The following is a 22,501-nucleotide window of genomic DNA, read 5'->3' as shown; positions in this document are numbered from 1 at the left end:
CACGCACAAGAAAAAAAAAAAAATCCGTGGAAAGGAACTCTAAAGATGATGCCAAGGGTTAAAAAAAACCAAAAACCTGTCAGACGTAGATCTGAGTTTTAAAATCTTTTCCAAGATTTTCCTTTCTCTGGGAGAAATCAATCTTCTCACTCTGAAAATAAATATGCTCTTGACTTCTTGGGGCGAGGGGCTTGCTGGCAGGGTGAGTCAGGCTACAGGCTGGGGGCGAGCGGGTGAAGCTTATAAGCAAACAAAAATACGCCACACGCGCATTCGGTCAGGCATTCGGTCAGACACCCGTAGTGGCGGGACTCGGGACCCGCCTGCCCTGGTGGGAGGTGCTTCTCTCCCCTGGGGGTGAAGGTGAGGGCAGGAGAGGGTAAGTAAACACAACCCTTCCAGCGCACCCCCAGCCGCCCCCAGCCCCCGCCCCCCCCCCCCCCCCCGCTGGCATTTGAATGAGAAAGTAAACACTGAACCCAAGATTTGGGGAGTGGAGTGGTGTGGGGTGGCAGGGAGAGCCCCAGGGGAAATTCCTGCCTGGGACCCGCGTGGCTCCACCAGGGTCTGCTGGGGGAGGGGGGAAGGCACCCCCAGGCTGCTGGGGAAGGAACAGACTGGAGGGGGGTCGGAAAGGGGGGGGTCTTCTCACTGAGTCCGCCAGCAGAGAGCGGGCCTTCCGTAGTGTTCTGAGGTCAAAGCCGCCTGGCCCGACCCCCCTCCTCTGCAGCACCTGGCCCGGCGCCCGGGCCCGGAGGGTTCCAGAACGTGGACCGACACACCATCAAACCACGCAGCCCCTGCCTGGGGTCCCCGCTCTCTGATTCTGCCTTCACATTTCAATGGTTAAAGCGTCTTTTCTCATGAAGAGGAAGAAAAAAATGAGAAGACGAAAACAACGTAGCAGCATTCATGGGAAGAGGCTGACCGGGAAGGGAAGGCTGGACAGAGAAGACAGAGAGAAAGAGGTGGAGGAAGGGGAGACGCCGGGGAGGCAGGGGAGTGGGGGGAGACATTTACACCAGAAACCAAAGTCCCGAAAGGAGCATTTCTTTAAAAAAACGAAAGAGACATGGGCTGAGAGACAGAGAAGCCCTTTCCCACTGAGGGGCCGGAGCTGTGGTGGGTCCTGGGGGTAGTGTTGGGGGCGCCAGGCCCTGGCACGGCTGCTGGGTAGAGGGACAGCACCTGAAATGGGGGTGGGAGGTGGGGTCTGGCCCCGGGGCCAGGGGTCCACGCTCGGGCGCCGGGGGCGGCTGACATCCCCAGGCACCGGGCCTAGTTGAGGGTCCCCCGGCAGTTCTCGGAGCCGCAGAGGCAGGGGATCTTGACGTCCTCGATGGGGAACTTGTAGTCGTAGGTGATCTCCTCGTTGACATTGATGTGCTGCTTCGAGTAGATGACGATCTTCTTCTGCGACTCCACGGTGATGACCTTGGCGTAGCAGTTGGGCTGTGGGTGGGATGTGGGGGGAAGGGTGAGCCGACCCACCTGGGACCCCACCTGGGCCCTCCCTGACCGCAGTCCCCCAAACCCAACCGAGCCCCGTGCTCAAGGCCTGATGTACTGGCCCCATGACCCCACTGCCCACTGGCCACCTGCCCTAGGCCTTGGCTCCCCCATCTGGCGGACCAGGGCCCCCTGTCTCTGATATTAAATAAGAATCATGATTGTAATAACAAATTTCGCAGGGAAATATCCAATTTAATTTTATACCGCAGGTGATCCCCAAATTTATGTTTCTAGCCCAGGCCCTACTTCTGAGCTCTAGAGAAGGGGTCAGCAAACTCCGGCCCCCAGCTGCCTGTTCTTGAAAATAAAGTTTTATTGGCACACGCTCATTCATTACATATTGCCTATGGCTACCTTTGTTACAATGGCAGTTAAGTAGTTGCTATGAGATGGTCTGGGCCACACGGCCAAAAGTACTTACTACCTGGTCCTTTACAGAAAAGGCTTGCCTGCCTGCACTCCAGGCCCCCAGATCCAACTAGCTGCTCCATATCCACCTTTTGGCAGCTCAAGGAGACAACTTTGAGTCAGTAAACTCAAACCTAGGGAGTGGCCATTCCACGCACCCAGTCCCCCGAGCATCTGCCCCCCGCCTCCCCTCTAGCAGTGCTGGATCCAGCCCACTACGCCCAGCGGCTTCTGCCTCAAAGGGCCTCTTGATTCTGTCATCACTTGCCTGGACTGCAGCGGCTACCACTGCCTCTCTGAACTTGGAATAACTCCTGACCCAGCTGCCAGGGAAATGTTTCCAAAGGGAGAGCAAATCCCGTCACCCCAGGGCAATAGCGGGCTTCGGCTTTTAGAGAAAGTTCTCAGCTCTGCTTACAAGGCTGAGTGACCCAGCCACCACCAACCCCGCCAACCTCATCCTCTCACCCTGCCCTCTGCCCCCTACCTCATCCCACTGCCCCTCAAACAGGTGTTCTCCCTCCCTGCCCCAGGCCTCACCTCACTCACTCATTACCGCACCCGGGTAATTCCCTCTTACCCCTCAGCTCTCACAGGAGACACACAGCACAGCGAAGTCCCTACGGGCCCCAGGGTATGATCAAGTCACAGTCGTGCGAGCTGGCACGTACTGAGCGCCCGCTGTATCTGCACAGAAGGCCTGCCCTCGGTAACCCGCTTGGTCCTCCCAACACCCTACGAGGAGGGATTGTTATCATCCCAGTTTTACAGATTAGGAAACTGAAGCACTGAGACATGAAGTAACCTGCCTACAGTCGGTCACTAAGTAGCGATGCCAAGACCTGAACCTACAGCCAGGGGTGCCTGTCCTCCATTTGAAGCTCCCTGTGCTTATATTCACGAGAGGACCACCCTTGTTATCAATGCCCACCTCCACACCCAGACCTGTGCCATGTCAGCCGTCAGTAGCTGAGTGTGACTCTTTAAGCTAATTTAAATTAAACACTCAGTTTTGGGGGCTTCCCTGGTGGCGCAGTGATTGAGAGTCCGCCTGCCGATGCAGGGGACACGGGTTCGTGCCCCACTCCGGGAGGATCCCACATGCCGGGGAGCGGCTGGGCCCGTGAGCCATGGCCGCTGGGCCTGCGCGTCCGGAGCCTGTGCTCCGCAACGGGAGAGGCCACAGCAGTGAGAGGCCCACGTACCGCAAAAAAAAACAGTTTTTTAGCCACACTAGCCACGTTTCAAGCGCTCAACACCACACGTGTATATCAGTGGACAGCAAGGATGCAGAGCACTTCCGTCACTGTCGAAAGTTCTACTGGCCAGCACTGCCCCAGAGGCATCAAAAACGCCCAGCACGGGGAAGGAACTCTGTTAATACCAGCTGTATGGACCACGTCACGGGCACCTCTGGTCTCATTATGCGCATTTTGCAGATGAGAAAACTGAAGCTCAGAGGAGAACGGCTCCTCGGATAAGGCCTCACACCTCCACCTCCCTCCCCGCTATCCCCGTGGGCCCCGAGCTCGGGAAGGAGGCCGCGCCGGTTCCTGTGCCCTCCGGTTGAGGGTCCTCCTGGCACAGCAGCAGGGGCGGCGGCCCCGAGCCGGGCACTCACGTTGCAGCTGTGGTTGATGAAACGCGCGAAGTTGCCGCACTTGGTGGCGTCGATGATGGTGTCGTGGTCCACCCGGAACATGTAGCTGCTACCGATGCCCTCGTCCTCGTAACGTTTCTCCCGCATGTCCGCAATCACCTGGCCAGGAAGAGGCCTCAGTCTGGGCGGGGCTGGCCACAGCCCCACCCCGACACCTGTCCTGGCCGGCAGTGCTTACCTGGCGGATGTTCTGGCCCACGTACTCGATGACCATCTCGTCGGCCGCAATGGGCTCCATGGCGAACAGGCCCCAGTCGTGAATGTGACTCTTGCAGAATTTGAGCTTTTTCTTCCGGAACTGGGGGAGGGAAGGGGATGAGGGTGAGAGCCCTGGTCCTGAATTCTGTGGCCGCCCCGGCCGCCCCAGGTGGGGCCCAGCCTCACCTTGAGCTGGTTGAACTTGAGCAGGTCACTGTCACAGCTGCCAGTGAAGGAGGACAACAGGCGGCGCTGCTCGGAACGCCGCTCCGAGCCGGCCCGTGTGGAGGCGTGAGGCTGCGCTGGGATGCTCATGCCCTGCGAGGATGGGTTCAAGGATGGGGACGGCGGGTGACAGATCAGAGAGGGGTGCGGCCGCCTGGGGGCGCTGGCCACAGGGAACCCGCATCCCCGTCTCATCCTTGGCAACCCCACCGTAAGCTCTGTGGCCCTAGCTTCCCAGCTTCCTTGCTCCGAGCGTCCTAATAGCCACCTCTCCTCTACGGGGTCCTTCCCGTCAGAATCTGAACGTGATCAAGTTCCTCTAATCTTCAACAAGACGACACAGCGTTCTCTTCACTCTTGCCATCGTTTCCCTTCCCAGCTAGATTTGAAAGCATCTCCACTTTTTGGACAGAGATGGTGGGTGTCTGTCTACCTAACACCCCGTGGCTTCATTCAAAATCACGGTTCTTCCCAGCAGCCTCGCATCCCTTCCCTCTCTTGGCCTCCCTCTTCCTCTGTCCCCACCATTGACACCCGGAGCTTTGCTCCCCTCCAGAAGTTCTCCCGGGTCGGCTCACCCCTGCTGTGGCCTTCGGCTAACATTTCCATCCTCACGATGCCCAAATTTAGGTCCCCAGACCAGACGTCCCTCTCCCAAGCTCTCTACTGTACCCATATATCTAACTGTCCTCCAGACCTCACGACCTGGATGCTCCACAAACCCCAAAACTCAAACCATCCCAAAGTGGGGGTCCCACCTTCCTTCTCACCTCAGTGCTTGGCATCCAGCTACGCAGTCCCCAAGGCCGGACCCAGCAGCGTCCCACCCCATTCTGCCTCCTGTAACCAGTCAGGCCCCCAGTCCCATCCATCTGACCTTCTAATGTTCGAATATTCCTGAGAGTCTTCCAAATGCATCTTCTTTTTCCCACACGGCCCCCCATGTCCAACCTACCCAATTTATTTCCTCAATTTCAAGAAGAATGAAGGAAACTTCTGGAAATGCAACTCAACTCTGTTCGTATCCCTGATTAAAACCCTTCGGAGGCTCTCCCCTACCCGCCCCTCACCTCACCTCTCACACTTGAGCACCCAGGGGAGTGGCACGCTCCGTGCTCCATGCAGCAGCCCCTCTGGCTCCACAACCGCTCCCGGTGCCTGACACCCCCTCCAGGAGGGCCCCACCCTCTGCGCAGCCCGGGAGGCTCCGGGGTGTCCAGGCCCCTGATGGCCGTACCTGGGTGTCCGTGGGGGGCTCGTCGGTGCTGGCGCGGCTGCTGTTGAGGTATCTGAGCTTGTCCTTCTTATCGATGGTGTAGAAGCCCTCGCTGCGGGCACAGCCTGTCACGTGCTCCCGGATGCCGTCGTCCCGTTTCTTCTTCTTAGCTGAAGAGAGGCTGGTGGGTGGGTGTGGGTCAAGGGCCACATGGACATTCTCGGAGAGCTCCTCCCAGTCCTGCCTGGAGACCCGCCCTCCCGGGCCTGGCCTCTCCACCCTCAGACCCATCTGCAGGAGGCCGAGGACGCCCAGCTCCACGGCCCACACCTACACCACTTCCCTGCACCTGCCCACTGGCCATCTCCACCGTGGTCAGAACTCTGACAGGTACCCAGCTGCATGGCCTTGGGTGTTTTTTTTTTTTTTTAAAAAAAAAAAAACAAACCACCTTCTGCCTCAGTTTCCCCATATGCAAATTGGGGATGACGATGCCCCGTGGAATGACTCCAGACGCTTAGCAGAGTTCCTGACACAGAGTAAATAAACTCAATAAACTCATCTGGTACAACAGGGATAAAAGCAGCGCCAACTTCATAGGGTTGTGGTAACAACCGACTGTGGCATGGCATCGTGGCTGAGAACGCAGATTCTGGAGCCAGATTTGCCTGGGTTCAAATCCCTACTCTGCTACTTCATAGCTGTGTGACTTCGGGCAGGTAACTTAACCTCTCTGAGCCTCGGCTTCTTCAGATGTAAAATGGGAATAATAGCAGCCCCTACCTCACTAGGCTGTTGGGAAGATTAAATGAGGCGATGAGAGGGAGCCAGGGAGAGTGAACCTTCTGTCAGCCCCTGCTTCTGTCATGTTGTACAATCACATTGTTACATTTAGCCCCCAGACCTGCCAATTCTGGCACAGAGGGCAGTGTTCAAAAGTGCCAGTGATGACTCTGTACAGAGCCTGGCATGGTGCCGGCATAGACACTGCTCCGTAAGTGACAGTGACGTGCGCTATCCTGGGAGGTGCAGCCCCCCCACCCTGCCTGGCAGGATATAGGGATGGTAGACCCAGAGCGTGTCATTGAGCCAGTCCATGCCGTTGTCCTGCTGCAGCAGACGCTCGTAGGTGACACACAGGAAGCGGATGTCCTCCTCGTCGATGCCGCCATTCCAAATGTCATACAGGATGGTCATCTCCTCAAATTCCGAGCGGGGCCGAAAGAGGGGCTGCGGCGGTGAGAGCTCGGGGGAGGCTGAGGCCACTAGGTCCTCGTGGCGCTTCTTCGGTGGCCGGCGCCAGGGCCCCCGCACCTTGGCCAGGTCCATGAACTCCTCGGTGACCTCGTCGCGCCCACGGGGACCCGGAGGGATGGCCTCGGAGGGCCACTGGTTCTCTAGCTCCTTAAAGGGCAGCTTGGTGGGCTCAACAGGTGGTGGAGGTGGGGGCGGAGGAGGCTGGGGGGGCAAGGGTGGGGGGGGAGCCGGGATCCCCGCGTTCCGGAAGTCCAGGGTCACGGTCCGGGGGTCGTGGGTGCTGGGGAAGACAGGGGTCTGTGGCTGGCCTGGCAGAAGCAGGAGGTCCCTGCCCAGGGGGGGCCCTCCTGGCGGCCGGACCAAGGGCCCATCCAAGGAGAGCCCAGCCGGCGGGGATCGCCGGGGCCGGCCCGGCTTCCTCTTGATGGGGGGTGGGCAGGGGGCCAGTGGAGCAGGCAGCAGGGGTGGCAGCTGGGTGGGGGCCCGAGTCTGGGCCCGCAGGACGGGTACGGGCAATGCCAAGGGCAGGGGCAAGGGCAAGGGCAGAGGGAGCGGCAGGCCTGTCTCCAAGAGCACAGGGGAGGCCAGGGGGCCAGACCGGTCATCACGCCGGCCAGCTGGGAGGGGACAGACAGGCAGGAGCAGGGGCCCACCAGGCTCAGGGAAGGTGGGTGTGAAGCTGAAGTCCCGGCCAGGTGTCCTTGGGAGGCCCCCGCTGCTCAAGCCGGGGGATGGGGATGGGTAGGAGAAGGGGCTGCCTGGCAGCTGCGGGGAGCTCAGGGGCAGGCCACTGCTGCCCCCCGACGGCAGGGGCTCCCCACTTGGTGTGGCCGGCACGGCCTCTGCGCTCTGCGACTTGGCCAAGCTGCCACAGAGGCCTGGAGTACGTGGGGGCTGGTCCTCATGGGGAGGCTCCAGAGGGACTGTTGGGAGCGGGAGGTCTGGGGTCTCGGGCTCTGGTGGTGGGCTGGGTGGCCGGGGTGGTCGAGCGGGCGGCAACGGTGGCTGCAGGGGTAAGGAGAGCAGCGCAGGGGGCGCAGGCTCCGCTTCCAGGTTGTTCTCTGCAGAGAGGTGGGCAAAAACCAGACCTTTATTATTTGATTCAGATGTCCCTCAGCGCCCTACTTATGCTGCCCTACTATGCACTTGACACGTCTCTGGGTATGCACTCATACCCTCTGGGTCCCTAGGGGTTCTGTGAGTATACGGACTGTCCTCTTCCAGCTAAGCCGCTCAAGGACCGCTCAGCACCCGGCCCAGTGTCAGGCACACAGTAGGTGTCTGATAAATGTTGGTGGGAGTAAATCAAAGATGCAGGAGACATGGTTGTAGCCCTCGACACTGTCTTTAGAACGGTGTTCCTGTGAACCGGGAACATCCCATGGACCAAGAAAATGAGCTCTATCAAATAAAATCCAACAAGTCTCTTTGCTGCAGGACGTTTCAGAGCCTTTAAGGTTTTCTCTTAGCATTTATCTCTACTGTCACAGAATACATTTTCTAACTTATCTGCTGTCATCCATCACCCTGCCCCAGAGTGTAAGCCCCAGGTATTTTTGTCTGTTTGGTCCACTGTTGTATTATCAGTTCGTAAAACAGTACTGGGGACGACAATAGAGGCTCAATTAATACGTTTAACAATATTCAAAGACCTGTGGTTCTATAGCCAAATAACACAGAATTAAACAAAATACAACGGGTTTCTTTCCTCAAGGACTATTACCGGTACAAACTAACCACATGTGGCTATGTAAGTTTATACTAATGAAAATGAGACAACGTCACAAATGCTGTTCCACAGTGGCACTCTCCACCTTTCAACTGCTCTTAGCAACACTGTGTCTAGTGGCTACAGTATTGGACAGGACAGAGAGAGAACGTTTCTATCACTGCAGAAAGTTCTACTGGACAGCACGTTTCTATCACTGCAGAAAGTTCCATTGGACAGCGTTGTTAGAGCCTTTAACATGCTTTGTGCAGCTCCACCAAGATGGTGGAGGGGGCAGCGTCCATGGCCTCTTCTCAACTGGCCCAGCACCCCGAGGCCTCCTCTGCTGCTTTCTGTCACTGAAATGACCATACACACCTGCACCCACACCCCCTCTTCTGGGAGCATCTCGTGGGACTAATTAAAGGTCCAAGGACTAAACCCCAGGGAAATACTGACAGAGGAATGGTGACAGCAGCAGACCCCTCTGGGATCTAACAGGTGCCAGGCTCCATGCTGGCACATCATAAGCCATCTCACTCTGCCCTCCCATATGACCTCACGGGGGAAGCACAATCCACGGATCCCATTTTACAGATGAGGAAACTGACTAGTTAAGGTGAAGTGATTAGTATAAAGGAGGCTGGGCTCATTCTCATGGTGAGGACATCCTGCTTCCATGCCCACCGCCCTCCCAGGGGCTGCAAGTGTTACCTGGGGTGGGCTCCGGGGATGGCAGGGGCCGGGCCTCCATCTCTCCAGCAGGGGGCTCTGGAGACAGCAACCTGGCCCCTTCCTGGTTCAGGCCTGGCTCGTCGGGGGGCTCCTTGCAGCCAGCCAGCTCCTCGACACCCACAGGCAAGGGAGGCTCTTCCAGTATTGGGGTCCGTGCCTCGGAGGCTTCGTCCTCAGCCTCGATGTCCACCTCCTCTTCTGGGACCAGTGACTCCGTCGCGGATGCTCCTGTGGCCACGTCCTCAAAGTCCTCGTCAGGGGCAGCGGGAGCCACGTTTTCTTCTGCAGCTGCCTCCTCCCCTTCCGCCTCATCTTCCTCCCCTGCTGCCAGTTCTTCTTCATCTTCGGAAGGTGATGAGGAGGACCCGGAGCTTGATTCGAAGTCAGAAGACTCAGAGCTCTCACTGGAGGACTCAGCTCCAGCCTTGGAGGTGGCGATGCTCACTGTCTCCTCTGGGCGGGGGACACAGGCAGGGGCGCTGTCATTATCTGCTGTGCTCCAGCCAGGTACTTCACCAAACGTCTCACAACTGGCGGCACCGGGCTGAACATAGCCCTCAGGTGTGTGTGTGTGTGTGCGCGCGCGTGCGTGTGTCGGTACTAACTAGTCATCACGTTTTTTTAAACTGAGGTGAAATCCACATAACATAAAACTAACCGTCTTAAAGTAAACGATACAGTGGTATTCAGTATATTCACAATGTGGATAACTAGCCCTTGTCTAGAAGAAGCCCGTTCCCTTTAGCGATCACCCGTCTATCCACCGTCCCCTAACCCCAGAGACCACTAGTCTGCTTTCTGTCTCTATGGATTGACCCCTTCTGGACACTTCACGAGAAAGGAATCATAGGGCATGCCCTGTTTGTGCTTTACTGAGTTCACACTTCAAAGTCAAGAGATCTGCCCCCAGAGTATAGCTGACTATTGCACGGGCTCTGCGCTCTGCAGAGGGACCCCGGGCTGGGCCGGGAGCCCCGCTCACCTCCATCTGAGTCCCCTTCTTCCTTCTCACTCATCTCCGACAGGGCTGCATCCTCGTCGTCATTCTCAGACTCGTCCCTGTCGTCACTGTCTTCGTCATCGTCATCCTGGGGGGGAGGGACGGAGGAAAGGTGAGCCGAAGGGCCCCCTCCCCTGGCCCAGCACCCCAGGCCTCCCCAGCCCGAACGGTACCTTATCGGACAGGGATGAGGTCGAGGAGGAGGAGATCTGGCTCCTGGGGCCTTCCTCCTCCTCCCCCTCCTCCTCCTCCCCCTCCCCCTCCTCCTCCGCGCTTTCTCGCTCCTCCTTGTCGGAGGCTGAGGATGAGGGCGAGGTTGTCGAGGACTCCGAGGACGAGGACGCCGACGACGATGAGGACACCGACAGCGACTCCTTCTCGTCCTCCTCCCCGCCACTGTCCAGCTCCAGGGGCCGGGCTGGCCGCCGCCGCACACCCACGCCCTTGGGGTCCCGCTTGGCGAGCTCACAGGGGGCATCCGCCATGTCGCGGTCCCGCTCCCGCTCAGACTCTGTGGGGAAGGAGGGCTGTCAGAGCTGGGCCAGGGGCGCGGGAGAGGAGGAGACCCCAGCACCCGGTGAGCGGAGGGGCGCAAACCTTCATCCTCCTCATCCACGGAGGCTGAGGGTCGCAACCGCTTCTGGTCGCCAGACGAGGCGGTGTCCGGCGGCTCTTTCCTCTTGACCTTGAAGGAGGGTAGGCGGATGGCCCCGCGCAGCCCAATGCTCAGGCCCAGGCCCTCGTAGCCCAGGCCCTCGCCCTTGCCCCACGACTCCAGCAGGCAGGAGGCGATGCGGTCCTTGGGCTTCGGCCTGTCCTCGTCCTTGTGCTCACCGGACTTCACCGGGGTCAGCGAGGCCTGGGGTGCAAGAGAGGAGGGGGAGGTCACCATGGTTACGGCGCTGCCACCAGCCCTGTCCCCTGAGCAGCCTGCCGTCCTCTCAACAGTGACAGCCACGTGGTAACTGGGCACTTCCTTTCCTGGAACCTACCTCATTTTGTGCCGACTACTCAGGACGCCCCCAGGGCCCCACTCTGCCTCCCTGACCCTCGGCTTCCTCACCTGCAAAGCGGCTACTACGGCTGCCCGCACCGGAGCAGGGGCCCTCGCGCTTTGGAGGTTGGAACCCAAAAGGAACGCATTGTAAGTACACACCTGTGTCATCGACACACCGGCTTCACAAAATAACACTCACACTATCCTGCTTTGGGGGTCTGGGTGGCGGTGTTTCCAGTACGTGCCTGGGGAGGAGAGAGGCTGCCTGGCCGGGTCTCTGCCGCCCACCCCCCTGCAGGGCCGCGCCGCCCACCCACCTTGGCCATCCGCTCCTTCTTGTCCCACCACTCGTCGAAGGCCCGGAAGGCCACCACCTCCACCATCTTGCGGTTCAGGTCCCGCTTCATGATGGCCTTGAGCTCTTTGAGCACCACCAGCAGGACACCGTCCACCGTGGCCTTGTGCGGGTCCTCCTGGCGTGGCACGTAGCCTGGTGGCGGCACTGACGGGTCAAACTTGGGCAGGGGTGGCCAGGGCTGCCCGCGGCCGGGGCCAGTGTTGCTAAGGGAGAAGGGGCCCCGGTAGGGCGGCAGGTTGACGAACTGCAGCCCGGCGGAGGCAGCTGCGGCTGCGGCGGCCATGAAGGGCGGGTAGGGGCAAGCGCCCTGGCCCGTCATCAGACGGCTCAGCATTTGCGTTTGCATCTGGAAGGACATGGGCATGCTGCCCCACTGGCCGCCCAGCACATGGCTCATGTCCACCTGCATCACGGGAAACAGCCCCGGTGGGAAGGGTGGCAGCGGCGGCAGAATGGGCGGGGGTGGGACACCGGGCGGTGGTGCTGGCAGCGGTGGCGGGGGCACTGTCACAGCGGGGTGGGCTGGGGGCGGTGGGGGCGGTGGCGGGGGCAGAGGAGGGGGCATGGGGAAGCCAGGCTGGGGCGGGGGGGGCGGCGGGGGCGGGGGCAGTGGTGGGAAGCCAGGGGGCGGGGGCAACGGCAAGGTCGGGGCCAGCACAGAGGGAGCTGCCACAGCCCCCGTCCCGGGGGTCACCACCATGGGCTTGGGGCAGTCAGCGCTGGTGATGGGGGCCGAGGGCATCTCATCATCTGAGATCTCCATGTCCTCCCCCGAGGACTGCTGCCCCTGCAGGGAGAGCAAGGAGAGAGAGGTGAGGGTGAGCCCGGGTGGCCCAGCAGGCTCCCAGATCCCCCTGCTGAACACCCGCAGGTCAGAGAAGCAGCTTTCTACAAGACAGAGAGAGGAACGTGGCTTCCGCAGCTCTGATCCTGGTCCCCTCCCTTGCTAGCCACGTGGCCTCAAGCAAGTTGTTTAATCTCTCTAAGCCTCAGTCTCCCCATCTGCATGATGAGCACCACAGCACCTGCGTCATGGGGTTATCATGCAGATTCACTCATTCATTCATTCAACAAACATTTGCTCAGCACCTGCTGTGTAGCAGGCACTGTTCCAGGTGCTAGGAACACAGTGGTGAACAAGACAGACGAAATTATTGCTGTCTTGGAGCTGAACTTCTGGAGGGACAAGGCAAAGGGTAACTAGGAGGAATGTGAAATATATAGTCCTTCATGGAGAAAAAGAAAGCCGGGAAGGGGAGTGAGGTGTGAAGAGGGAAAAAGATTCTGTTTCAATTTGAGAGACTGTTTCAATTTGCATTCAGAGAAGATAATACTAATAGTTAAAACTTCTCTAGCCTTTTCTACAGGCCAGGCACCTTTCTAAGCACTTTACGTACCTTAACTCAGTTAATCCTCAGAACAACCCTGTAAAGTAGGTCTGTTATCACCAGTTTTAGTGATGAGGAAGTTGGAACACTTGAGAGCTTAAGAACTTGCCCAGGCCACACAACCACTAAGAGATGGAGCCCGGATTTGAACCAGGAAGTGGCTCACTAGCCTTTGTTCCCAGTTGGCCTGTAGTCTTCACTGTGGCAGAGAGGGCCTGGCAGAGAAGGTGACACGAGCAGCGGGGGCATTTAGCAGTAGTAAGGGTGCACGAATAGGAGGTATGTCTTTACATTTTTCCTTAGTTACTCTTTTCATATAGTCTTAGTACGGGCCGCGGTGGGGCTAAGTGTTGTCAGCACATAATATCTCGTATTTCTCATCTGCACCCTAACCTCACAACGTAGGGCTCTAGTCCAATCCCTTTTGACAGGTGAGGAAACACACTCAGAGAGCTATACATAAATCACTGGCCCAAGAGGCCCAGCCAGTCAGAAAGAGAGCTGGGATGCGAGCCCAGGGTGCCTGCTGAGCGAGGCATCAGGGGGCTGTTGTGGGAATCCAGGACCGTGGCACCACGTGAATGGGAGGAGTCGAGCAAGACCTGGCTGTGAAACGGGAAAGGACTTCTTTTCATTCAGACATGGGGCTTTGGGGAGGTGGATGCAGAGGCCTGGAACTGGAGGGGGGCACGGGGTCCACAAGGTAGAGGTGGAGCAAGAAGGCAAAGCAGGGGTAGGGCGAGGAGAGATGGGCTACCCCCAGGCTCTTGTGTCAGGACCCGAGGCGAGAAGGGGGCTCAGGCCCTGGCCTGGATGAACGTGGTTGGGAAGACAGAGCCTTTGTAGGTTGCCAGGGAGTGCATTTGAAGGCTGAGGGGGCAGGGTCTGTGCAGGCTGTAAGGTCAGAGGTCAGACGTACAGGTGAGGGAGGCTTCAAAGGGAAATGGGGGGCAGGGGAGAGAGAAGAGGAAAAGCAAACCTAAGGCAGCAGAAGAAAGCCCTCGCTTTTGCTCTGTCCCCTCTACAGACACACACACTCTGCCTCTCAGGGTCCCACACACATGCTGAGGGAGGCACTGGCAGGCTCAGCCTGATACTCAGGGACAGCGCCAGATCAGTCCTGGACAGCGCCCAGCAAGGCAGGCGCAGCACGCATAGGGTTAACGCCGCCACGGCTGCCAGCCAATCACAAGGAGACCCTGATCCAGCCCAGCCCGCGGCCCTGCCCCTCCCTCCGCCCCTCCCGCGTCCGGGGTGGGGGGGAGGGGGCAGAGAACCGGCGGGAACTGGCTGCTTAATGGTCGGCATCAGCTCCAGCCGTGCCTGGAGCTTCCCAGGTGGCACCTCACTTAAGCCGAGATTACTGTGAGGCAGCTACTCTCACTATCCCATTTCACAGATGACGAAACTGAGACTCAGGCAGGGAAAGTAACTTCCCTAAGGCCACATGACCAGTAAGTGACAGGGGTGGGGCTCAAGACTTAAGGACTGGAGCCGGAACTTTTAACTATCAGCCTCTGTGAAGAAAGGGAGTGTCCCCCTGTGCTGCTCTCCCATGTGGTCAGCCTAGGCTGGGATTCCCTCGGGTTCAGGCCGGAGGAACCCGGGAGCTGCTCTCCCGACTGTCAGCAGGGGGCTCCCGAGGGCCATCTTGGAGGTTATCAGTACTCCCGGGCTTCCCTGGGCTGATGTCGCGGGGCATCCCCGACCCCAGCTCTCTGGGCCTCAGTCTCCCCTTTCCTACAGTGACACCGTGGGAAAGCCCATTCCCTCTGGCTCCTCTGGGCTTCCCGGCCCTGGATCAGCCAGTGAGCATGGTTAAATAAACATCCCCTAACCTCCGGCAGGAGAGGGAGGGAAGAAGGGAGGATGGCAGCAGGGCCAGCAGCCCCCCCACCTCTGCACACCTGTCAGCTCTCCCTGCCTGAACCCCTTAGCGCCAGAAACCACTTCCCCAGAACAGCCTGGAGGCCCCCAGGAGCCCCAGCCACCTGCAATCCCCTCCCAGGCAAGCCAAGTTCCTCTCTGTTCTTCCCTGAGGCGGCCACATCGGCCTAATCAAAGGACTCGGGGAGGAGGGACCCTCCTCCCTACCGCCTACGGGGTCGGGGGGGCCACAGAGCTGTGTCTGAGCTCCTGCTGTTCATGCCTGCCAGGCCAGGAGGGCCAGGGCAGGTGCCTGGACCAGGAGGGGGGAGGAGCAGAGCCAAGGAAGATGACGGAATCCTCCCCCAAGGGAATGTGGCATGCAGCAGCACCCACCCCAACCCTCAGGCTGCAGTGAGACCCCAGAGGAGGATCTCTGGGTGGGCAGAGGGTGGGGGGTGGTCAACTCAGCCCGGTTCTGGCTGTGGCCCTCCCCCTGGGCTAGCCCTTAACTCCTTCAGTCCTGGACGCAGGGGGAGAGGGAGGAGGAACATTTCAATGTTCTCCCTGCCCACCACGGTTTCCCATCTCTTCAGAGGGCACCAGGTTCTAGGAGACAGTGCTCCAGAGCTGCCACCTGACCTAGCTCAGCAGAACACCCTGGCTGATCCCTCTTCCCAAATCTGCCTGAGTGTCAGGACCCAGCCTCCCAACAGAGAAGGAGGCCCCAAACATTCACCACAGTCCACCTCTCTGGGATCTCAGCAAACTCCAACCAAAGAAGATCAAGTCAGAATTTATCCCCAGAAAAAGGTCTTGACTTCCCATACCTAGCAAGGAGAGCAACAGATCTAGGTCATGTTTCCCTTTTCACCAAAGCTGCTAGGGAGCTCAGAGCAAACCAGCTGCTCAGTCATAGCCCCTGGTGCTTTTCGTATCCTCTTTTCATTCTCTTTTTATTTGTGATCTGTTATTTTGGCTGCCCTAGTCCTGCTGCTTCTGTGTCTTAGCTAGTTATCCAACGGGGAGAATGTTTCAAGGAGGAAAGAGGGAGCCACAAGACAGACAAAACCAATCCCAGACAGAGATGGACAGACACCATGGTACCTCATCCATCTTCTCTGAGGTGGGGGTCCTGTCTCCAGCCAGGTCCAAGGCCACCTCAGTTGTCTGACCCAGAAGACCGGTAGGGTCTGGGGGTCCTGGCTCGGGTGGGGGCCGGGGCCCCAGGCCCAGGTCAAGCTCATCATCCTCATCCGAGTCAGGCAGTGGTGTGGGACTGATGTCCTCCAGGCCGGTGCTGGATGGGCGTGAGGAGGGTGGTGTGGGGCCTCGAAAGCCAGGCTGAGAGTTAGCGCCAAAGGGGGCCAGTGGGGAGAGCTGGGAGGAGGAGGAGGAGATAGGGCTGCCCTCCATCTGCAGCTCGGTGTCTGAGTCCTGCTCCCGAAGGAAGGGCAGCTTGGTGCGCTGCTCCTTCAGCAGCATCTCGATCCGTGAGTCCAGGCTGTCGTGGGGCTTCTCGGGCCCTGCAGGCGACGACTCCAGCGTGGGCGTACCAGGACTGTCACAGGGCTCAGGGCTCCAGCCGAAGGTCGGCCGGCCGCCCAGCTCCATGCTGTTGGCATCAGGGGGCGGGGGTCCAGGTGGCGTGCCTGGCTTCTCCTTTGTCAGGGGCTCAGTGGGCGGCAGGGGCGGGGGCACAGGTACTCTCCGGAACTCCCCACTGTCACGGGCCCCAAAGGGGGTTGCGGCAGCGGGCTCCTCAGGGGGCGGGGGGAAAGGGGGTACAGGAGTCTGATATGGAGAGAAAGCTGATTTGAATGTGACTCCAGGAGCGGAGGCTGCTTGGGTAGGCGGTGGAGTGTGGGCAAACGTGGCTGAATCCTGTGGCTGGGCCTTGAATGGAGGGCCACTGCCGCCCCCACTGCTGCTGACTGCCCCGAATGGGAGGTCCACGGAGCCCCTGAAGGTGGCTGTGGCCCCTGCCACTGCGGTGACTGCAGAAGAGTTGTGGACATAATGATGCTCGTGGCGGCGGTTGTAGGCGTCCGTGAACTTGCTCTCGTGGCGCCGAGCCTTGAAGGTCGCTGTGGGGTCCTGGCTGAAGAGGTAGGAGGGCGTGGGCTGGCGGCTGGAGTAGCTGGAGTCCTGCGAGAAGGGGGTGCCCAGGCGCGGCGTGAGCGGTGTGCCCTGTCCGTAGGAGTTGGGCGTGTCCAAGCGGCAGCTGGAATAAGCAGTGTCCTGGGAGAAGGGTGTCCCACCACTATTGGGGGTGACAGAGGATGAGCCAGAGCCACAGCCTGCAGACAGGCCACCATCTTTGAGGCGCTTCAGGGCATCTGACAGCTTGAGAGAGAGAGAGAGAGAGACAGAGATAGGTCTGAGATCACTGGGGGGAAAACGTGCAATAGAATGGGACTGTTTTCCCCTCTCACTCCAGCTACCGGGGAGCTCGGAGCCAAACTGGTCACTCTAGAGCTGCAGCGTAGTGAACGGAAGCAGCGGCGGCAGGGGGAAGGGGGGAGATTAAAGAGGAGTGTCTGGATGGTCCTCACCTTCTCTAATCTTGGGGTAGCCAATTATCCTCAGAGAACCTTGAGGGTTTTTCCTAATCCCTAAAGCAGAGTAAAGATAAGACCCTGACATCTTGGTTTGAACTGGGATTTCCTTCCTGCCCCAGGCTGTCAGATATCAAAGACCTTCCAGGTAGAGATAGCAGACGATGGTCTTGGAAGTGAGGGGGTGGCCAAGGGCCTTGTCCCTCCAACCTCTTGATGTTTTAGGGTTTAAATAGTGTAACACATAGGGCTTCCCTGGTGGCACAGTGGTTGAGAGTCCGCCTGCCGATGCAGGGGACACGGGTTCGTGCCCAGGTCCCGGAGGATCCCACATGCCGCAGAGCGGCTGGGCCCGTGAGCCATGGCCGCTGAGCATGCGCGTCTGGAGCCTGTGCTCCACAACGAGAGAGGCCACAACGGTGAGAGGCCCGCATACCGGAAAAAAAAAAAAAAATAGTGTAACACGTAAAGTGCCTGATAAACAGCTGACCAGCAAGTAAGCAAAGATTGTTCACTCTGGAAAAGCTATTCCAGAGGGTGGCTGGGTTGATGCTGGGGTAGGAGCTGGGATGAGAACTTCCCCATGAGATGGTGGTCCAGGTGAGGTCCTGGGAGGCGGTGGGTGGCGAAGGAATCCATCTTGCTCTGGAAGGAGGGACTTGAACTCGGCTTTCTGGGGGCAGGGGTAGAGGGGTGCACGGGACACCAGAGACTAGGACCCTGGACACAGCAGTGTTTCAGCATTAACGTGGAAAGCACATGGACTCTGGATCTCTGGGATGGGAATCCCAGTGTGTGCAGAGAGAGGGCTGGGGGCCGTGCCAGAGGACAGCTTTGGCAAACAGGGCTTTCAGACCCCCTGCTGGAAGCCTTGGTGGGCACAGCCAGGCTCCTTTCCTGGTGTCTGACACTGGAGATGGTGAAGTGGGGTGGGGGCCAGCCACATCCAGGGAGCTGGTGATGGGGTGAGGAGGAGGGGAAAGGACTGACAGCCATAAACCCACCTGCAGGGTCTCATTCACGATTGGAGAGACAGCATCCAGCTCGCCCACTGGGAGGGTTTGGGGTGTGTATCGGCCCGTGACCAACAGTTCGTAGAACCGCATGCGGGTTTCCCCTGTGGAAAAGGCAAGGGAGGAAGGACTCAGTGAGGCTCCAGGATGGGGCAGCCCGCACAGGTGGGCATCCTTGTGGGGCCCCTGTGCCTGGGACCCCAAGCCTAGGGAAGCTAAGTGACCCGGACCAAGTTCCCACTGCTCTCTCTTTGTACCTCACTCAGGAGTCCTATCACCTCACTCCGGAGTCCGATCTGTTCAATGAAGCTCCTAAACTGTATGATTTTTCTGATCCTGAGATTCAGAATTTAATGCCTCGTGGCGCTGGGACTCCCCCAAATACAGAAATGCTAGCCCCAACACAAAGCCCCTTCCTGTCACCTGGGCCATGCCACCCAAAGAAAGGGGTAATCCCCATCCTCTCACCTTCCCACTTAACATCCAGGGCCTTGTAGCAAGTGAAGAGGAAACCCAGTGACACAGGAGTGACAGTTTTGTTGTTAACTCTCTCAGGTGACTGTCAGAGTTTGTAAAATGCACTCTAGTACTGCGTTACTGTGAACTCCACAAGGTCCTCCCCCGGCCCACTGAGCCACTCTGGTAACCCTCCACCCCAGCCCCACCCCCTGGCAGAGAGAGGCCTCTATAGACCAGGGGGCCAGATTATCTATATTTATAGAGCCCTCTGAGGCAGCTGCTTACATATGCAAAGGAGACGCATTCCTTGAGCTACTCTTTACCGGTCTCTTTCTTGAAATACAAACTTGGTGGTAGTCTCTAAGGGCCTTTTCTTTTTTCTTTTTTTTTGCAGAAATGAAATTTTGGTGAGGGCTGACTACTCCTTAAAATGGGCATGTGATGGGGGAGGGGCTCTACGTTTGATTCTCAGGGAGAGGTCAGCCTGCAACCACCCAAGGGGTCTCCCCAACAGAGACTTGAGAAACTAGAGAAGGGGGGTGAAGGGCGCTGTGACTGGAACAGGAACCTGGCTTGTGCCCTGAGGAACCTCAGAATTAGGCACAGGTTTGGCAAGAGTTTATAGGATAACTGTGCCCACCCAGAAGCAGTATCCCTCCGCATCCCCAAGCAAGGTCTTAGAGACAGTCAATATGTGCTCATTATTAAAGGCGAAAAAGAAAGGTTTACATTTTCCAGTCTTGGGTTTGGTGTGCCCGAGTTGCCCCTAAACCCCGTGCTCACGAAACCCTTGGAAGCCACTCACCTAAACCCTCCCATGCAGGGTCTCCCAGGGGACGTCCCAGGGGCTCTGGACCCAACAGTCCCTGCCCAGTCACAGGGCTGGCTGGGCCTCAGAGCACCGGGCACTTTCTTCTGTATTCGTACGAGCTTCTCTAGAGAGGTCACAGGCAAACTTTAGGGGATGCCCTAGAGTCCTGCCAGCCCCCCAGCCAGCACGGAGGAGAAGCCTCCCAGGACCCTGAGGGTGGGCGGTATGGCTTCCCCAGCCCGGCTCTCCCAGCAGCCGCTCAGAGGCTCAGTGAGCACAGAGCGGGATTCCGCTGCTTGGGAGGTGGTGCTGTCTCTTTAAGAGAGAGGAGGGAAGACAGTGTCAACCCTAGAGCACCAGGAGCAGCCCGCCCAGCTCCAACGGGAGCATTATCAATGAAACCACACTCTGGGCCCAGATTGGTTCCCACTTCCAAGGGGAAGGGGCGGCCTGTGGGGGAGGGGCACTCCAGATCCCTGGAGGACTCTCTTTTTAGTGGAGGGACGTACTCTTTGGGTATTTAAAGGCGTTCTAGTGGCTCTCCGTCAGCGCCCCCACCACAAATAAACGAACCCTGCTTTCTCTCCTAACACAGACGGCAACACTGGGGACTGCCTAAACCCAGGCCACCAGGGCTCCGCGCGGGGCCCGAGGGGGTGTCAGCGGTGGGGAAGCCTCCGGGTGGTCCCTTGGGGTTCAGTGGCCAAGGACCGGCACATTTGGTAAATTACAGCTTGTCTCCTAGCAACAGACAACACATTTAGCTCCACGTGACTCTACCCTCAGGAGGGGGCAAAAGGAAAGGTTGTAGGGGGCACCTAAGGAAGAGTGAGGGGCTCCCCAACACTGCAAGAGGGGCTCTGGGAGAGGAGGGGGTCACACTGACAGGTCCTGTGGCTCCTCCGCGATGGCTGGCCTGAGCGGGCCTCCACTCACCTTTGGTGTCCAGCTCCACGTGGATGATATTGCCCATGACCGAAGTGCTGTGCAAGTGCTGAACCGCCTCCTTGGCTCCCCTGACCGTGGCAAAGACCACTTTGGCGATGCCCAAGTGCTTCTTGGTCTTGGGATTGTACAAAATCTCCACCTCCTCCACCTCCCCATACTTCTTGCACATGTCCCTCAGGAAGTTTTCACGGATGTTATCATTCAGCTTGGCAAATGTCACCTGCTTCGGAGGCACCGGGCCCACATAGAACTCATCGATCTGGCAGGGGACGAGGGGGAAGGGAGGTTGAGAACACTGAAACCGAATGGAAAACACAAAATTCCCCACTCGCCCGCCCTTTGAAAACAATGAAAGGTAAAAAATAAAAAATTTTTTTTTTGGAAAAAAAAATGCACGCGGGCGGGCCCGGGAAGCGGAGGATTAAATCGTTTGGAACGTGGAAGTCCTCTGGGTTCGAAAGGAAAGGGGAAAAAGAAACAGTTTCTCTTTCCCCACCCCCTACTCTATCTTCCTCTCCCTGCTGCCAGCGCAGGGGCGACCCCTTGGGCTAGGAAGTTGTACCCCTAAAGCCACAAGACTGGGAAGGGGGGCGGGTCCCAGGGCCGAGCCCTTGCGCTGGCAGGAGCCAGGTGGGGACCCGGAGCCCCCAGCTGGGCGGGCAGGATACTGTATCAGCGCCTTGATTACAGTTTCACCGAGTGTTATTCTGTTTACAGTAGCCGAGAGGGGACACCCCTCTCTTTGCCATCTCCCCCTCCCCGCCAAAACTTCCCAGGCCCCGCACGGCGGGAACTCAGAATCCGGCTGGGCTTGGTCAAGACTGGCGTTATTTTCGAATTCGGGGCTTGGGGAGGGGGGGGGAAGGGGCGCAGGGCAGGGGGGAGGGGCCCTACTTTGAATTTGGGCACCGACAGTTCCAGCTCCTTGTTTTTGGTCCAGATCCCGACGACCCGGGGATCTTCGACAATTTCCACCGGGCGGTTGCTGGACATCTGTGGGGAGGAAGCGGTGGGGGGGGGGATGGAATGGGTGGCCTGGTCCAACTCCCCAGGGACAGGGGCAAGCCCCCCCCCCCCCCGCCCTTCTCCAGGCACTTGTCAAACTCCAGGACTGCGGACCCGGCTGACAGTTGGCCGGGTGGTCAGGAGGGGGGTCCCCGGGCCGATCGGACCCTTCCGCCCCCACCCTCCTCGCCACGGCTCGGAGGGTGGGTGCGGGCGGCGGGGAGGCGCGCCGGCTACTCACCGCCAGGCTGAAATGCTGCCCATCGTAGCGGTACAGTTTATGATGCCCCTTTTTCAAAGCCGGGTCAATCATCAACTTGTAACTTCTCCAATGGTGGTTCCTCCTCTCGCCCGAAGGGCCGGGCTGCGGCGGGGGCTGCTGGTGGTGGTGGTGGGGGGGGTGACTGTTCTCCATGCCGTTAACCCAACCTGAAAACGAGCAAGTTGTTGTCGTCTCCGCCGCGGTGGCGGCGGCGGCCGCTTCTACACACACGCGAAGGAATCAAATCGTCCAGCCCCCACCCCCTCCCACCCTACCAGCGCGCCCCAAAAGGAGCTGTCTCGCTGGCTCCCCCCAAAATAAGAATGGAGCGAGAGAATAACCCTTCCGGAGAATTAGGCGCCCGCCCGCTCGGCCACCATCTCGGGGCGGCTGCGAAGGGCTCCCGGGGGCCCCTGGTGCAGACTGGCGGGGCCCGGGGCACCCGGAGGACCCGGGCTCCGGCCCATGGTACCCGCCCGGCCGCCCGGCGTGGCGCTAGCTTGCTCGCTCCGCCCGGCTCGGGCGCGGGGCTCGCGGCAGGCCTGGCGCCGCCCGCCCGCCCGACCGCTCGGCCGGAGCGGGGGCCGGGGCCGGGGCTGGGGGCTCGGGCCGCCCGGCTGCCGGCAGCGGCCTCTCCCTCCCCGAGCCGCGCTTACATCCCCGCCGGGCGCCGGCCTCCCTGCGCCGCCAGCCAGTACATGGTGTCCCCCGCGGGAACCGAGGCCGGGGCGGCCGGACTGGGGGCCGGGAGGGGGGAGCGCCGCCGCCGCGGCTGCCGGGCCCGGAGCTGCTGCCGCCGCCTCTGCTGCTGCTGCTGCTGCTGCCCGGGAGGCGGCTGGCGGCGGAGGCTCGGCTCCCAGTAGCCGCACATCCCACAATACACCGCTAAGGAGCCCGACCCGAGCGCTCACCCTCCT

The 22,501-nt window shown here is 59.3% G+C and overlaps 1 protein-coding gene across 1 annotated transcript; it reads right to left on the bottom strand.

Moving 5' to 3' along the window:
* Positions 1–1,195: 1,195 nt before the first annotated feature.
* SETD1B (SET domain containing 1B, histone lysine methyltransferase) lies at positions 1,196–22,482 on the bottom strand. Its single transcript, XM_032602509.1, has 17 exons — positions 22,241–22,482; positions 21,564–21,751; positions 21,212–21,310; positions 20,306–20,576; positions 18,091–18,203; positions 15,636–16,874; positions 11,234–12,061; positions 10,517–10,778; positions 10,093–10,430; positions 9,902–10,007; positions 8,899–9,372; positions 6,278–7,537; positions 5,241–5,407; positions 3,965–4,096; positions 3,759–3,878; positions 3,542–3,679; positions 1,196–1,452 (listed from the first exon to the last, which is right to left on the bottom strand). The coding sequence occupies exons 2-17, from the start codon at positions 21,735–21,737 to the stop codon at positions 1,279–1,281; spliced, it is 5,895 nt and encodes a 1,964-aa protein (XP_032458400.1). The 5' UTR covers positions 21,738–21,751; positions 22,241–22,482; the 3' UTR covers positions 1,196–1,278.
* Between the last annotated feature and the right edge of the window lie 19 nt (positions 22,483–22,501).

The sequence above is a fragment of the Phocoena sinus genome, chromosome 14, assembly GCF_008692025.1.
Source record: "Phocoena sinus isolate mPhoSin1 chromosome 14, mPhoSin1.pri, whole genome shotgun sequence".
In the NCBI taxonomy this organism is placed as follows: Eukaryota; Metazoa; Chordata; class Mammalia; order Artiodactyla; family Phocoenidae; genus Phocoena; species Phocoena sinus.
Note: the sequence above shows the minus strand (reverse complement) of the source record. Positions and strands in the feature narration are given on the sequence as shown.

Coding starts and splice junctions, on each gene's coding strand:
- SETD1B (XM_032602509.1), bottom strand. CDS start 21,737: ATGGAGAACAGTCACCCCCCCCACCACCACCACCAGCAGCCCCCGCCG. Junction 7,538..8,898: donor ATCCCCGGAGCCCACCCCAG/GTAACACTTGCA, acceptor ACCTCTCTGCAG/AGAACAACCTGGAAGCGGAG. Junction 4,097..5,240: donor AGCCCCCCACGGACACCCAG/GTACGGCCATCA, acceptor CCATCCTCGCAG/GGCATGAGCATCCCAGCGCA.